Source organism: Tinamus guttatus, unplaced genomic scaffold (assembly GCF_059628265.1).
Source record: "Tinamus guttatus ecotype Peru unplaced genomic scaffold, ASM5962826v1 Tinamus_guttatus_pri_ptg000022l, whole genome shotgun sequence".
In the NCBI taxonomy this organism is placed as follows: Eukaryota; Metazoa; Chordata; class Aves; order Tinamiformes; family Tinamidae; genus Tinamus; species Tinamus guttatus.
Window position 1 is genome coordinate 109968 of NW_028288556.1, and position 16915 is coordinate 126882.

At 46.2% G+C, this 16915-nt stretch overlaps 1 protein-coding gene across 2 annotated transcripts in view; it reads left to right on the forward strand.

Moving 5' to 3' along the window:
* The first annotated feature begins 261 nt into the window (after window positions 1-261).
* TRIM36 (tripartite motif containing 36) overlaps window positions 262-16915 on the forward strand; it is a 31134-nt gene continuing 14480 nt past the window's right edge. The window contains exons 1-2 of one of the 2 annotated variants that reach the window (XM_088524581.1): window positions 262-305; window positions 11769-12003. In XM_088524581.1, the coding sequence (XP_088380707.1) occupies window positions 11958-12003 (46 nt within the window). In that variant the 5' untranslated portion in view covers window positions 262-305; window positions 11769-11957. The remainder of the gene's footprint in view (window positions 306-11768; window positions 12004-16915) is intronic. The other variant, XM_088524579.1, reaches the window with a different exon arrangement.

Genomic DNA, 16915 nt, shown 5'->3' on the forward strand with positions numbered 1-16915 from the left:
GCACTTCTTGCGCTAGCATTTAAATGCAACCAGCTCATGACGATCCGACCCGCAGGACACGACGAGGGCTGAGGCTGTATTTACGTAGCGCACGTGCCACTGCCGCCATTCCGGACGGTGCAGCTGGTGCGGCAGGCTGACCGCGCCAGGGGCAGCCCCATTAGCCGCTCCCGCCACGCATGGACTCCTTCCGCCGCTGCCTCAGGCATCTGTGGCCACAGGGCCGGCGGCTCCGCCCCGCCATGTCCGCAGCTGCCGACACGAGCCGTTTCAGCTACATCGTGGACCTGCTGGAGCGAGCTAAGGTGCGCGGGGCAGGGAGAGGCTGCGGGTGCCGCTGCAGCCACCGTCGCGCGCGCTAACGGCCGCAGGTGCGCGCGGCGGGAACGGCCGTTAGGTGCCAACGGCCGCCGGGAGCAGCGGTGCCCGCCAGGCGAGCAGCCCTCCGAGGCGGGGGAGCGGCGGGGGACGGCGCCGGCCGCTCTCGGCTCGGTGAAATCCCCCCTCGTTCAGGCAGCGGGTCTGCGCGGTTCACGTGTCTTGGAGGCTCAGGCAGTGTTTGTGAGGCGCGCTCCCGAGGCTGACAGATGAGCAAGCGAAGCAAGACCCCCCTCTTCCCGAGAAAAGAGGGAAGCCCCAAACAAATGTGGCATGTTGCTCACTGGCATTTTTTTGCTCTCTGTGCTGTAAATGGCAGTTTGTCTTTCTGCTGGTTGGTAGGTGCCGTGTGCCTGTGTAGTGCATCCGTGCCAGCGTGTCACTTGGTGCTTTTCCTGACATCTGTAGCTGGTGCGGCTGCCGATTGTGCACATATTTCAGGGCAAACAGTACTACATGTGTTGGTTAAAACCAGGGAAAAGTCTGACCTCTCAGCTATTGAGGGCTGCTGATACCTATCAGAAAATGGAGCATTTCTCTACCCACCAAAGACTTTGCTGTGATGGATTTAAAAAAAAAAAAAAAAAAGCATGGAATTTTTGAATTTAAAAATAAGTGCAGTGTATGAAGGGCTTATTGGGAAGACACTCTTTTTGTCCTGAAGGCAGATCCATTCCAGGTCATTTCCAGAGACGGCTTTCAAACGGCGGTGCAGTTCACCCCCATCACTTCCCACTCCCTCTCCTGCACAGTCTGAAGGAGCATGTGGGGCAGGGCGAGAGGCAGCTTTCCTGGGTCACTTTCTGCCTCTTCTTGTGGGGAAGAGCTGCGCCTTCAGCTCTAAAGGACAGTGTGGGTGGCAGAGTCTTGTTTCTGTCACAGCCTTTGCACAAACGTGCTGTCAACTTTGCACAAACGTGCTGTCATAAGAGCTTCAGGCAAAGATCCCCTCTTGCCTGTGATTTCCCCTTGAAGGGGGATGATGCTTCTGTGCTGTCTCTCACAGTTAAACAGTCTGTGCTGGTACTCAAATTAGACTTCCCCCTGCAAGAGCATATGCTTCAGTAGACAACTGAGTTCGCACTTTCGAGTGAAATGTGCATATTTATTACAAACAGTGCTGTTCCCTATACACATAGCATCATAGTTGCCAAGTCTCATCTTGAGACTTGATGAACCTGAAGAAAAGAGGAGCCATAGGTGCATGGTGCTGTTAGCACACTGTTCTGCAGAGGTTGCCACTCTGTTTGAGACTCTTCAAGGGTCAGCTCTTGAGACCTCTCACTCTCCGCTTTCCCTTTTGCATTTCTTTCTCTGCACAGTGGGGTTTTAGGTTGCAGCTTGTTTGTAATTTATTGATGTTTTCCAGAAGCTTTGAGTTCAGATCACCACCTGCAGCTTTGCTTTCCCAGAGGCAGTACTGGAGCCCTAGTCTACACAGCCAAAACTACCCCATCCTACTGGCAGTGCCCAGGAGCAGCTCGGACCAGCAAAAGAGTAATTCTGATGGGATAATCACACTTCTTTCTCAAGTGACATAAGCCATGCCAGCAAAAGGACTGTCCTGCTTGTGAACCGTATTCACTTAGGGGCATGGTATTACTGCTTAGAGGTCTCATTAGCCTCATTTTTCCTTTCCCATTCTCTCATCAATAGTATTAAGATCAATAAAGCTGTTTCAACAAAGCCTGAGAGCAATAACATCCTCTGAATCCATAGGCTAGTAAATGCCTGTCACAGAACAATGAACTCCTACTGGAGAGCAGAATGTAATAGCAGTACTTTGCACACTCACCTGTCTGCTATGTAGGCTCCTAGCAGGTACAATAGAGCTGATTTATCAGCTTTTAAGCACTTTTATGGAGAGGGGTCATGCTGTTTTCCCACACAGCTTGCTTTCTGTGTCAAGCCTCTCAAATCAGAGCAAATCTCTCTATATCACTTTCCCAAGGGCATGTGGCTTCACAGACTTGCTCTCTTTAATACTCCAGTGTGATATTATTCTCCTGTAATTCGGTTCTACACTCACAACTTATGTGTTGTACCTGGAATACTAAAATGTTTCTATGTAAATGCATGCAGCATGGGGAATAAGCAAGGGAGATGCATGTGTGACTGCAGGGCTGCGATCTCATCGCAATTACTGAGACATGGTGGGACAGCTCTCATGACTGGACTGTGGCCATGGGATGGCTTTAGGGTTTTCTGAAAGGATAGGCCAGGAAGGCGAGGTGAGAATTGTTCATTACGTGAGAGAGCAACTGGAATGTACAGAGAGCAGTGTAGGGGAAGACAAAACGCGAGTCCCAAGCCTCTGAGTGAGGATTAAAGGGCAGGCCAACAGGGGCCACATGGTTGTGGGAGTTTACTACAGGCCTCCTGACCAGGGAGAGGAAGTGGATAAGGCCTTCTATGGGCAGCTGCAAGAAGCCTCGCGATCCCAGGCCCTGGTCCTTAGCGGAGACTTCAACCACCCAGCTGTCTGCTGGGATGACCACACAGCTAGGTACAGACAGTCCAGGAGGTTCCTGCAGAACATTGCAGATAACTTCCTGATGGAGGTGGTTGATGAGCCAACAAGGGAAGGGGCGCTGCTAGACCTGATCCTAACAAACAAACATGGTCTAGTGGGAAATGTGAAGGTTGGGGGCAGTCTTGGCTGCAGTGAACATGAGATGATTGAATTCATGATCCTGTGAGGAGGAAGCTGGGCAAGAAGTAGGGTTGCAACCTGGGACTTCAGGAGAAGTAACTTTGACCTCTTCAGGGAGCTCCTTGGAGGAAACCTGTGGGACAGGGTCCTAGAAGGAAAGGGGGTCCAGGAGAGTTGGCCCATATTCAAGCACCAGTTTCTCCAAGCTCAGGATTGGTGCATTCCTACCAGAAAGAAGTTGAGCAAGCAGGGCAAGAGATGTGCATGGATGGGCAAGGAGTTCCTAGGAAAACATAAAGGAAAATGGAGAGCATACATAATGTGGAAGAAGGGCCAAACCGCATGGGAAGTACATAGGAATATTGTCAGAGAACGCAGGGATGCAAGGAGGAAGGCCGAGGCCCATTTGGAATTAGCAAGAGATGTCAGGGACAACAGGAAGGGCTTCTACGGATATATCAGCAGCAAGAGGAAGACTAGGGAAAATGTTAGTCCGCTGCTGAATGGGGAGGGTGCCTTGGTGACGGAGGTTGCAGGGAAGACAGAGGTACTAAATGCCTTCTTTGCTTCTGTCTTTACTGCTAAGACCAGTTCCCATGAACTCCAGAGCTCAAAGAAAAGAGAAATAGCCAGGAGAGAGGAGGACTTTCCGCTGGTCAAGTAGGATTGGGTTAGGGATTATTTAGGCAAACTGGACACCCATAAATCTACGGGCCTGGATGGGATGCATTCAAGAGTGCTGAGGGAACTGGCAGGGGTCATTGCTCAGGCACCCACCATCATCTTCGAGAGGTCATGGAGGGCAGGGGAGGTGCCTGAGGGCTGGAGGAAACCAGTGTCACTCCAGTCTTCAAAAAGGGTAAGGGGGAGGAGCCGGGAAACTACAGGCTGGTCAGCCTCACCTCCATCCCTGGAAAGGTGGCAGAGCAGCTCATCCTGGAGACCATCTCTAGGCATGTGGAGGAAAAGAAGGTGATCAGGAGTCGTCAGCATGGATTCAGCAAGGAAAAGTTGTGTTTGACAAACCTGACAGCCTTCCACAATGAGGTGACTGGCTGGATGGACGATGGGAGAGCCATGGCTGTTGTCTACCTTGACTTCAGCAAGGCTTTCAACACTGTCTTCCTTCATGAAGAAGCTCAGAAAGTGTGGACTGGATGAGTGGACAGTGAGGTAGACTGAGACCTGCCTGGATGGCAGAGCCCAGAGAGTGGTAATAAAAGGGGCCGAGTCTAGTTGGAGGCCTGTGGCCAGTGGTGTCCCAGTGGTGTCCCAGTGGTGGGACCCCCATCAATACTGGACCCAGTGCTCTTCAACTTGTTCATCAATGACTTGGACGAGGGCACAGAGTGCACCCTCAGCAAGTTTGCAGATGACACCAAACTGGGAGGAGTGGCTGACACTCCCGAGGGCTGTGCTGCCATTCAGAGAGACCTGGACAGGCTGGAGAGTTTGGGTAGAGAGGAACCTCATGAGGTTCAGCAAGGACAAGTGCAGGGTCCTGCACCTGGACAGGAATAACCCCAGGCACCAGGACAGATTAGGGGTTGACCTGCTGGAAAGCAGCTCCGTGGAGAGGGATTTGGGAGTCCTGGTTGACAAGTTAACCATGAGGCAGCAGTGTGTCCTCGTGGCCAAGCAGGCCAGTGGGATCCTGGCCTGCATGAGGAGGAGCGTTGCCAGCAGGTGGAGGGAGGGGATCCTGCCCCCCTGCTCAGCTCTGCTGAGGCTGCACCTGGAGTATGGGGTGCAGTTCTGCGTTCCCCAGGACAAGAGGGACATGGAACTTCTAGAGAGGGTCCAGTGGAGAGTAACAAAGGTGATTAAGGGATTGGGGCAGCTATCTTATGAGGAAAGACTAAGTGAGCTGGGACTGCTTAGCCTGGAGAAGAGAAGACTGACAGGGGATCTTATGAACATGTACAAATACATGAGGGGAGAATGTAGAGAGGATGGGGCTAAATTCCTCTCCGTGGCGGCCAGTGACAGAACCAGGGGTAATGGGTACAAGCTGAAACACAGGCAGTTCCACTTCCATGTGAGGAAGAACTTCTTTACTGTGAGGTTGACAGAGCCCTGGAACAGGCTGCCCAGAAAGGTTGTGGAGTCTCCTTCTCTGGAGATCTTCAAAACCCACCTGGATGCCACCCTGTGTCCTGTGCTCCAGGTGTCCCTGCTTTAGCAGGGAGTTGGACTAGGTGCTCTCTGGGGTCCCCTCCAGCCTCAGCCTTTCTGTGATTCTGCGTAACACAAAGATGCATATAACAGCCCCACTATGATAGTCCTTGTGTAATCCATATGCTCACAGCATCTGTTCTGGCTCAATACAATAGTCTTTGAGACATCCTAGGCTTGCAAGGCACCTGTCACAATCGTCACAGTAGCATTTGAGCACTCCAAAATATCCTTGTGAGACAGATTAACTGCTGGCTACATTTTATAGTGGAGGCACTGAGACCGAAAGAGATCATATGACCTTCTTTCAGGGCTTTCAAGTCTCACTTCTGTTCTTAGCAAGGAAAGGCATTCAACTGCCTCAAAATCATATAACGTTCTAGAAATGGTTTGGGGCTCCCTTCCCTCTTCTTCACTGTCCATTTCCTTTTGCAATAGTTAGCACACAAATACAGCCACAATTATTCTCTCCTCCACTAAAAATTATATCTATTTTTATGGATTTATGTTTTCTTCAGGAAATGCATTGACTTCCTTTATAATAAGAACTTTAATGAAGTTTTAGCTGCTACGAATAAATACTTATTTTTATAGTGTAATTGATACCAATATGTCTCCGAGTAGTAGAAACGTCTTGAGGTATTCTTCTGTAAAAGTAATAAAATCTATAAATCAATATGAAACAATGTAAATTTCAGAGACAGGCTGGCATCACTGATACTGTGTGCACCAGCTGTTGATTTTGTTGAAATGAGGGTCTAAGCATACTCCGATTTTTTAATAAAATCCCTAGTGTCTTCTGTTATCTCCTCACCTCATTTTATCATCCATTTCTTCTCAGCATGGTTTGCAGAAGCTGAGAGCGTGTGATTCGTGAAGAACAGATTTGAAAGCAGTGCTTCAGGAAATGCATATTGAGAAATGAATGTTTCTAAAGAACAACTCCCAAACCCCATATAAGAACATGCCAGCTTTTCAAAATAATTGTTAAGAGCATAGGAAATTTTGCAAGCTCTTCACCCAGACCCTACAGATAACTGAACACCAGTTTTCTTTCCCTGTCTTCTGTCTGTTTTTATGTCATAACTGATGTACAATTCACTTGTAATGGCTTTTTTTTTCATTTCTTCAGAGAAGGATAAGGGATAAAGCTACATAGTGCTGTAAAAAACAAGTCACATGTGGAACTGAAAAGAGGAAATACAGTGAAAGTTTACAAGTGGCTGCAGAGTTGGTGAGTTTTTCTGAGCTCCCTGACTCACTCGATGAGAAGTTCTATTCCTCGACTCTTTGACTTCCAAAGCATAAAGCTGTTTCTTGCTTACATGTAGAAGGACATTTGGGTGTTTGGTTCCTTTGGGGAGACTATTTCTTTTTTTTTATCAGAAGTCTGTTTACAAAATATCCAAAAGTGTGTAAGATTCTGTGTTATGTGGAAACTTGTGCAAAAAGGTGGCTTGGATTAAAAGGTTTGGTTTAAAGAAGCACATAAAGGTAAGTAGGCGTTTGATTTTGTTTAACAGGTTAAGTAGATGTTACAGAGGAGTTTGAGTTTGAAATCTCATAGCTAAGAGGAATTTAAATCCACCTTGCCTATTTTTTCCACTTTTAATCTTAGTTACTTAGTTTCATTACTGAGTTACTGTATGTGTGTGACAAAGGTGCTTAGAAACACACAGCATGGACATGCCCTCATCATTTCAGTGATGACTTTTCTAAAGAGTCTACAACAGCAAGAGGTAGAAACATAGTTGCAGTGACATGTGAAGGTGGTGGGAACACAAGAGCGATACACTATGTGGCATATGTGTGTATTACTCATGTGTTTCATGACATATTTCATGTGGTGTCAGAAACTCTGTGGCTGAACTTACTGTATATTTGTGTTTTTTTTAATGTAAAGCTGTCACATTTAATATGCTTTTAAAAATAACTTTCGTTTCATTTCAACAGTAATATTTGCTTATAGATGTAGAGTATAAGTTTTGTTTTCTTTTTATTTTACGACCCCAAAACCTCAAGTCACCATCATTTCCTCTGTACTTTGAAATATCCAAGGCCCTTGCTGTCTGTTCAGAGTGACGCAGCTGTAGGGTAACTATCAAGAAGATGAAGGTGAGTCTGTGCTCCTAAGGCAAAAGCAGCACATTTCTCTTAGGCATCATGAGTACCAGCCTGATTGTTGAGCTAAATGTCTATAGCAACCTATGCGATGGAAAGAAACCTAGGAAAAATCAGGACCCTCAAGGTTCAACATTTAAACTCTTAAGTAGAGAAACAAACTGCACCATTGACTATACATAGAGCAGCTGTAGGCTGCAACTCTGCTGCTTCCATCCTGGCTGAAAATGCTTACTGCTCAGGGAGGAAAGTGTCTCTCTAGTAGCTTGCGCCTGTACTGCCACATTAGCTGTGGACAAATTTCACACTCCAAACGCCACGTGTCTTTATGCTGTGAACATACTGTCCCTGCTCTGATGCAAGCCTAGTGCGAGCCAGTGAGCACTTCAGCGGGGAAGCGCAGCGCCGGCAGGGAACCGGCGCACGCTCACGTGTTGGCCAGGAAACCAGTGCAAATAAAACTGTCTTGAATGAATCTGTCCTGGATTCAAACATGGCCTTGGGCGCAACTACCGGAGACAGGAGAGGGGTTGCCAGAACGCCCCGAGCTCTTCTATGCTGCAGAATCCCAAGCACAAGTAACACAGAACAGCTCAGGCTTTCTGCTGCTCGCCAAAAACTGCACCTGTCCTTCTTCAAATCATACTGATAGTGCAAATTAACACTTGGGAAACTGCTGTTTTTTGCTGATTAAGTTAGCAAGTACATTTTATCCCAGCTAGAGGGGGGAATAAAGATAATAAAACCATCCCTTATTTTCTCACCTATGCTGCTAACCATGGGAATGCAAAGCACTCCTTCTGTTCCCTCCTCAGTAAGTCCCACCTGCTGAGGAACAAGAGCAAATTATGCAGGAGGAGGTGAATTTTCCTGACACTTTCCAGGTATTTGTATATGTAACAGGAAGCCTATGGAACAGCTTCCTGACAGATGCACCTATGCAGCTAAGAACAAAACAGCTGGGTTGGTCTGACCGCGAGGCCAGGCTGTGCGTACTAGCCCCTTCTGCAGAGGCTACCAACAGGACTCTCTTCTGCTGGTGGGTTGCGCTTAATTGTATCAGCTATCAGTGCTTCATCACTGTTCTTCCTCTCAACACCTTACAGTTAATGCAGAGTTTGGCGCTGCACGGGCAGTGAGCCTAGGTGGGTGCTGGACCAGAAGACTAGCCAAAAGGTATGAGTGCGGAAGAGGGGGCTGTGCCCTTTGGAGGCCTTCAAAGACCTTTTCATCAATGTCACCTCTTAAACTGGTGGAGTAGATGGTAATTAAAATCCGGCTCTAAAGCACCAGAAGCCGGAGCAAACAAACAAGCTAATACCTTAATGATCTATTAAGGGATTGAAGAAGCACCCACTTGCAAGCCCTGGCTGGGACGGTGGTTGTCACTGTGATGCCACCGCAGATTGCTGGAGGATGGAAGGACATGAGTGCTCCAGGTGCTGCCAGTGTGGGCCCTGGCTGGCAAGTGCAGCTCCGTCGGGATGGAAACATGGTGTCCCTTGCTGTGCTGCCTGAGATGAAGCTTGTCACGCTGCTTCAAAGGCTTTGGTCCTGTCCGCAGTGGGCAGCTTATGTTGCTCCAGATCAATCACACCCAGGACCAGTGGTGCATAGTGTGCTTATGAAGAACAACAGCCTCTAAAACATGCCCCCAAAATCAGGAAATATAGGGATAGCAAAGGAGGTTAATTGATAATGTAATTATCCACAAGTGTCCAAATGGTTACTCAATGTTTAGCTGGAAGGCTGGCAACTAAGCAAGTCCTTATCAACCTGTTCTTCCTCCCTTGCTTGCTTTTATTGCTGCAGAATAGTATACGAACTTGGTCAAGTGCCGGGATTCATTTTGAATATATAAAGTCTACATCACTAGAGCATTATTAGTGTCATAATCAGAAAAATTTCAAGCCTAGTATATATTTTTATGAGGGTGGTTTCTGAGGTAAGAAGGTATCCTTAAATGTGATCTTACAGATTCTTCTAATTTTTCTTTGCTGTGCTGGACATGCAAAATCAACCTCTCTGTCTTCCTAATTTCCAAGTGTAATTTTCCATTTAAATTTCATGGCCAGGTTACAGAAGCCCAAATGCAAATAATGACCAAAACCAAATTAGAGTTTTCATATATGTTTGTCTTACTGACTCATATGAACTATAATTTTCAAGGGTGGGGGGAGGGAAGGAGCTTATGATGCCAGTGTTATTCTTTGAAATAGGCTATACAAAAAAAATGTAGGTCAAATGTAAGGTTTGTTGAACTGACAGCACTTCAGCATTCACGTAATCCCTACTCCATTTGTGTTAATTAACTGAACCTTCCATTGTGTAATATAAGGATGCTGTATGTCTTAACCTTGGATTTCCTAACTAGCGTGATTTTTCTCCCTGCTGCAGACAGACAGCACTGTTTCTGCGCCGAGAAGACGGGAGGTACAGACACAAACACTCACAAAGATTTTCAATTTTCAGCCTGTCTGGCTGCCACAGAAGCCGCTAGGGCTCACCTGGGGCATTTCTACCCCTGAAATACCATTGCCCAGCTTGCTTTCCCATGTCCTGAATGACATTATTCCCTATAGGGATAGATACACGTGTGACATTACGAACAGTGGTGATGAATGAAGGGATTTTGAATGGTAGAACAGAAACTATTTCCTCAAGGATGAGTAAGGACTAGGAACTTAAGCTCCTGGGAGAGTTTTGGGTTATTCCTGCAGCACTGGGAGCGTCCTGTGTAGTCCTGGGGCGCTGCAGACATGAAGCAGCCCTGGCCGGGGAGCCAAGGGGGCAGCGGGCAGGGAAGCAGCGGCTCTGAGGATGAGGGTCCAGAGGACCAGCCTGGGCCACAGCAGGCAGCAGTGGGGCGAAGCTGGGTGTTTTGAAGAGGAGAGCATGGGCGTTTTGATCCATCAGCCGTACGTGTCAATGGATGCCTGTTGCTGGGTGAACTGGCAACAAGGAAAATCCTGAATACTCTTTTCCTCGTCCTGTGGGGGTGTCTGGTTGGAAAGGAGAGCGTCGGGCGCTGTGTTTCGCCCTCTGGCATGCGCGGTGCTTTGTGTGCTCCACACCCCACGCCGGGGTCCGCAGCTTAGCGCAGCCGCGTCCCCGTGGGTGTCGCGTCCCTTGCGTGTGTGAGAGAAGTACTAATTTCTGCATTCACGAGGGCTGCCGCGCCCGTCGCTGCTCCCCGCGCGGCGCCACGGAGCGCCCATACACGCGGCCGCGGCAGCCGTTGGAGCCGTTGGAGCCGTTGGAGCCGCAGGAGCCGCGGGAGGCGGGGGCGGGCCCGTCGTGGGCGGGCCGCCCGCGCCGCTGGACAGCTCCGGCGCGGCGGCGGGCGGCGGCGCTGCCCCCTGGCGGCGCGGGGCGCTGCCGCTCGCGGTGCCGCGGCCGCCCGCCCGCCATTGTGCGCTGGGCGCCGCGGGCGGCCCCACCCGGCGCGGGCGGCACCGGGCGAGCGGCCGCCGCGGGGCAGCGCCGCCAGCGAGACGCCCTGCGCGCCGGCCCGCTCCGCGCCCCGCGCCGCCACCGCGGACAGGATGGAGGGCGACCGGCTGGAGCCCTCTGTGAGTGCGGGCGGGGGGCGGCCGGGGGCCGGGCGGGCTTGGCGGGGCCGCGGCCGCGCGGTGCTGCCGCGCCGGGGAGGCGCCCTGGTGCCCGCAGCGCCTGCGGCCGCGGCCGGCTCCGGTGTCCGCGTGTGCCCCTCGCTGCGGAGGGGGTGATTTGTGTCCCGTCCGCGCTGCTCGAAACGGCGCTTCCCGGGGGCTGCGGCTGCCCGAGCGCGGCCGCCGGGCTCCCCCGCGGCGCCTGGCGGCCGCCGGCACGTGCAGGCTGCCCCGGTGCCCTGCACATGCCGGCAGGGCTGCTCTTTGTGTGCAGAAAAGGGGGAGGAGGGTTCCCGGCCAGCTCCGCTGTCCTAATGCAGGCAAGGCAGTCTCAGTGCCTAAATGTGATTCACAGTTCGGGAAAAAGCCACGTTTTGCCGGTCTGGCTGCTGTGTGTGAGGCAGTTGTTCATTTGCTTGTTCTAAAAACTGCGCTAAACCTATGGATTCCTGTTCTGTAATAACTATGGTTGCTCTCGCCACAGAGGTTTCTTTTTACCCTGGGTTAGGACTACTCCCCTCCTCATTCCGCCCCTGCAATGCAGGCATGACCTGAGGATGAACTGAGTTTGCACAGTTTCAGTGGGAATGCGTATTGCCCAGTGCTTTCAGGAACGGTGGTTTAGGGCTGTGTGCAGTGTTAATCAGAGCTGTGCCTCCAAAAAGCTAATGCTGTGCAGAAAAAAAAAAAAGAAAAGAAAAGAAAAGAAAGAAAAAACGTTCTGCAGAGCTGGTCTTCAACAGCTGGTATGTGTACAGTAATGCAGTAAGTCCTCATGGCTTGTATTTTCCACACTTACACTTGCTTTCTCTCCCCATTCTGCCATGAAGGTTACCATAAAGAATATTGAGAGAGAACTCATTTGCCCAGCATGCAAGGAATTATTTACCCATCCGCTGATCCTTCCTTGTCAGCACAGTATTTGTCACAAATGTGTGAAAGAAATTCTCTTCACCCTCGAAGACTCTTTCACCGATGCAGGCTCCGAATCCTCTAATCAGAGCAGCCCTCGAATTCGAATGCATTCTCCAAGCATGGACAGAATCGATAGGATTAGTAGAGCAGGTATGTGTCAGAGATTTTCATTTTCGTGTCTTTCTAATTTTATCTGTGTTATGCTGATCTGAAGTGAATGGTATCTGTACTGTTGAAGCGTCATCCTGGTACTCCTGGCATCAGCAGTCAAATGGACAACTTTGGGAACAGTGCGAGTGTTGTTCATTTTGCACTAGGAACAATGGGAATATTTTTATTGGAAGGACAATGCACTCTATTTCATGTAGAAATAAATTAGTCTTTGTGGTATCATATAAATATTTGTAGCCATTGTTTTATTTTATTCCTATGTTCTAGTGACCACTGAGCATCAATATTTCAATTTCAACAACTTTATTATTTGTCTTGGTACTGTTAAGTTGTTCTCTCAGATCTTGCCTGCCTGAATTCTGTAGTTATGCCTTCCTCCCCTATGATCATCCTCCCTTTCCCAGTTTTCCAAGCTGAAATATTTCCTTTAACATGTCCTTAGTACTGATATTTTTTTTAAAGTAAGATGGAAAAGTAAATGTTGTCTTTGCCTTAATTTGGCTGATGCTTACATGATATGAGGGAATCCTCAGCCCAGTGGCCAGCTGTGGGATGAACAGTCCACAGTTGCTATTTATTGCTCAGTTTTTGTTAAGCTAGTTCCAGTTTCCCACAAACTTCAAGTGTAGAGAGCCTCATGGTAACTGACTTCTACTGAAGAGAAGTCCATGTACCTTTTTTCTTTTTAATCCCATAAGCATTATGTGCTTATATTCCTTCATGTGTTTTGCTTAAAGCTCTCACTGGTTTCAGTTGCAGCTTTCCACTTTATGTTTTTGCAAATTGGATATCAGACTTCCAGCGTGAGTGCCTGGGAAGTAATGAATACACAGTGGGCAACCTCCCTGTGAGAGCTGTGCCTATGAAACGTGGAAGTATCAGACAGGCAATGCACAGGGAGCAACCTCCCCATGCTGCATTCAGCAGCTTAAGCAAGGAGATAATCCCTTCTGTCCTGTCAAAACCTGTCTTCCTGCTAGCTTTCCACCAGCCACTGCAAATACAGATCTTACACTGCGTGCTCTCTGCTCGCTGTCACAGAGCCTGTGTACTGAATGAGGAAGAGGCTGTGTTGAGAGACTGATATTTAATTACTATGAGAAACCAAACACTAATGTCTCCTGTGTCAGGAGTGGGTAGCTTGGGAGATTTGAGAATTAAGATTGGAAGAGCTCAACTTGCAGCTCTACCAGACTTGTTGCATACCCTTTTCACAAGCCTTGATGTTACTGCTTCATTGTAACAATAAGGACTCCTCCCCGCTGTGATTTGTGCACTCAAGTTATTGCAGGGGCTGTAATTTTAAAATCCTAACAGCCATCCTAGCAACTGATAGGAAGTAGTACGTGTTATCTCACTTTACCTGTTGGTAGAGGGAGATGAAGGCTTTGTTAGTGGCCTTGGTACCTCTTTGATGGGCAGCAGCAGGGTGTAGAGATGTGGAAACATTAGGCTTTCTCCCTAAGGAGCATTGTGCAAATCCACATCATGGGAAAAATTAACATCTCAAGTGATTCAGATTCGCAAAATGGAAAGCATATGGAAATGGCACCTTTAAAGAATGAAAGTTAGATGTACAGGTTGTGCTGTCTTTGCTTGCAGTGTTAAAGACATTTGTAGGGTGGGAGATTGCTCTCAAAAATTTGATACCATCAGTATTCAATGAAATTGCAGCTGACATTTGCACGATTCTTGTGTCGCATCCCAAGGGACTATGTTCTTGCTTACTTCCTATGCAAGAAGACTTTATTTATTTAATTTATGAACTTATATATCCTGAGTGGGATTTGTAATAAAATATAAACAATATCCAAAGTTGTGCATCAAAAATAGTAGTTTTTGGCAGGTTTGTATAAGGCATGTTGCTGTACGTTATTTTCATACTTGAAAATACACGATACCTTTCTCATTTAATTATTTACTTTTCTTTCTTACGGAATCCTTATGATTTACTAAGGATACCAGCTATTTTGGCTTATTTTGGCCTTGAGAAACAAAAAAGCACTCATCCATATTTTGGATTAGCGTGCACACACAGCTTTCGTTTTCAAGTAAAGTTTATTGTGGTATAGAAAAGCTGGAACTGGTAGAACTGTTAATTTTCCAGTTGAAATTTAGTGTTCTTGTTAAATTTAGGGTTTTGGTTTAAAGCATGTAGTTTTATATGTAAAATGGTATTTTTTTTGATTAAGAAATCAATTTATGTTGTACATAAAGTGTGTATCATGTTGCTGATTGATTTTCTGTGATGTTAGTGTATTTAGAAAAGAACATGTGATGTGGTTATGTTGACACTTGTGCAGCATTGATGGATGATGAGAAATGGAGTAAGTTTGAAAAAAACATGTATATGTATTTATATATATTTTTTCCATCCACCTGTCCTTTCTTTTTCCTTCTTTCTACTTTAATGCTACAGTTGTTATGTGTTAGGAAAATAATCGACCTTTCCTTTCAGCCTTATAATAGTTTAACAGTCACAGGAAAGAAAACAATTGATGGTCTTCATCTGAGCCATTGTAAACCAATGGTATATCTCATTTTTTCAATTTCTAAAAACAGCTTTCTGTTCATTGTTCGCAGCCTCACAGAGGAGGTCTTTTGGGTGGAGAGGTAGAAATGCTTCACTTCTTGTATGGCTCTAGATAGTATAGTGTTTAGATCTCAAGTTAAATATTGTTGGTTAGCATTTAGTTTTCTTGTCAGTGGTCAAGTCCATCAAGTCTACAAAGTGGCTTTTGCAGTGAGCAAAGGTGCAGAAGACTTCTATTAGGCAAGCTTTTCATTCTGTTCTGCAATTGACTTAAAGGTCAACTGGACTGGAATTAAGATAAGAGTTGGATTTTTTTCATGTGTATATGTGTGACTAAACATACTTTACAGGTGCAAACACATCAGCTGTCTTTTCCAATTTAAAGCAAAAAGCAAAAAAAAAAGTTAACTGATCAATTTTCAGTAAAACTGCTGTCTTACCAATAGTGAAATACAATTATTCTGTTGATGTTTATAACACCAAGAGGTCATGGTCAACAGTATCACTTCTAAATGGAAAGCAATATCAGTTCTTCAATGGATCAGAGCCCCTTTAATTGCATCTAAGTAAAAAGGAAAGGACTGAAATTTACACCTTGCTGATTGGACCAGGTAGTTCTGCATCTCACAGTTCAGGATGGCACATACAGGTGTGAGGGAAAACTCAGTATGGAAAGCTGTCACTTTTTCTCATGCTTATCAAGCTGACTGACACGTCAGGTTGCAGGATAGATGATGTCTCTTTGTTTTGAATAGATGCAGTTCTCTGAACATGAGCAAAGATACTGGTCTGAGTGTCTCTGCCCCTGTTTGGGGCTTGTTCTGAGATGTTAGCATAAATGTTTCTTTTTAGGTGTGCTGTTCTGTCAAAAATGGGAAAAACAAATCCTCTTGTTGGCCTAATATTGGCAGACACTTGAGCAGCCTTTAAAATTCTGTATCCTTCAAAAAAGGAATGAATTGAACTAACCACAAATCCGAATTCTACACTCCACATCACTACACTTTTCGTGAAGGACAAAGCAGCTAATAGGAAGTCAGATTGCTTCAGCTGGAGAGTAGAAGTGTCATAAGCAAACAGAGATAGTGTAGGACACTTAAATACTGGAAAAGCTGAATTTATCTGCTCTGGTCACAGAAAGCACCCCTGAAGTAGGGAAGATTTTTGAAGTATTGGAAAATTACTTTTTAAACTATGAATTTGTCTCCATTTTTTTTCTTTCTTCCTACCTACAGATCTGTTTACAAGCATTAACTGAGTTTGAGGATGGCAGTATACATTTTTTTTTCTTTTTTATGCATCAGAATCCAGTTGACTTTTAAAAACTTTTTTTTTGTTTGTTTAAACTCTCACAGAATTAACATTCATGTTCTCCATAATCACTGAATGCTGGTGACACTATACTTGGAAAACACGGTTTTATCTTTAAGATGTCTTATCCCTTTGCAAACTCACAGCTGTAGGTTGGGTGACTTTTTCACAATTCAAGTGTTAGTATTTCCGTGTGGGAAGAGGATGCTTAAAAGGTGTATTTATAAGATGTGTCCGACCTAAGGGTGCTCCAGGTTACCTTTGCATATTGTAATATTTGTGAATTTAGAGTCTGAGTAGGAAAACATATTGTGATATATTTCATTTTTTAAACAAAAGTAAAAATATAACTATTTTTACTGCATCAGCAATAATCAGCTCCCCAGCTGTTCTCCAGTCAAGGTATTCACTGTTTCTGATCTGAGCTTTTTTGTGATAACCCCTAGTGCTCCACAGAATAAATACTTGTTGGAAACTGGATTGGCAAGGTGTAAAAGAGATTCTGGGAGGATCAAAGTTTTCTCTGAACTGCGCACCTAATATGCCTGTAGAATCCCTTTTTTTTTTTTTTTTTTGCTATTTGAGAGGTCTTTTTGATTGGTTGTTTTTTTTTTATGTGCGGAATTCAGTTTCAGCAAACTGAAAGTCAGACAAAGAAAAGACCATGCTCAAAGTAACATATTTCAACAGACTGCTTTTCAAAATATAAGTTTATAAATCATATAAATAATAAGCAGACTAATTCTTACTGCACGTTAATATTTTAACATTCTCACTAGGCAAAAAAGAGAATGTCTCCATGCTTTAAGTATTAAAGTGGCAGAGTATGCTGAAAGGAGCTAAGGAAGTACATTTACAGGCTTATACGTTTTGAAACAGAAAAGCAAAACAAACAAACAAATGCCTAAGCTTTAGTGGAAAGGGATGAGACATCTTAAGACACGCAGGAGTTACTTTCTGGGTGTTGGATTGCTTTCTGTAAGCATGGTGTCACCAGTATGTGTAGAGCATGGCTCATCACTACAGTCTTGTTTTGTTCCATGACTG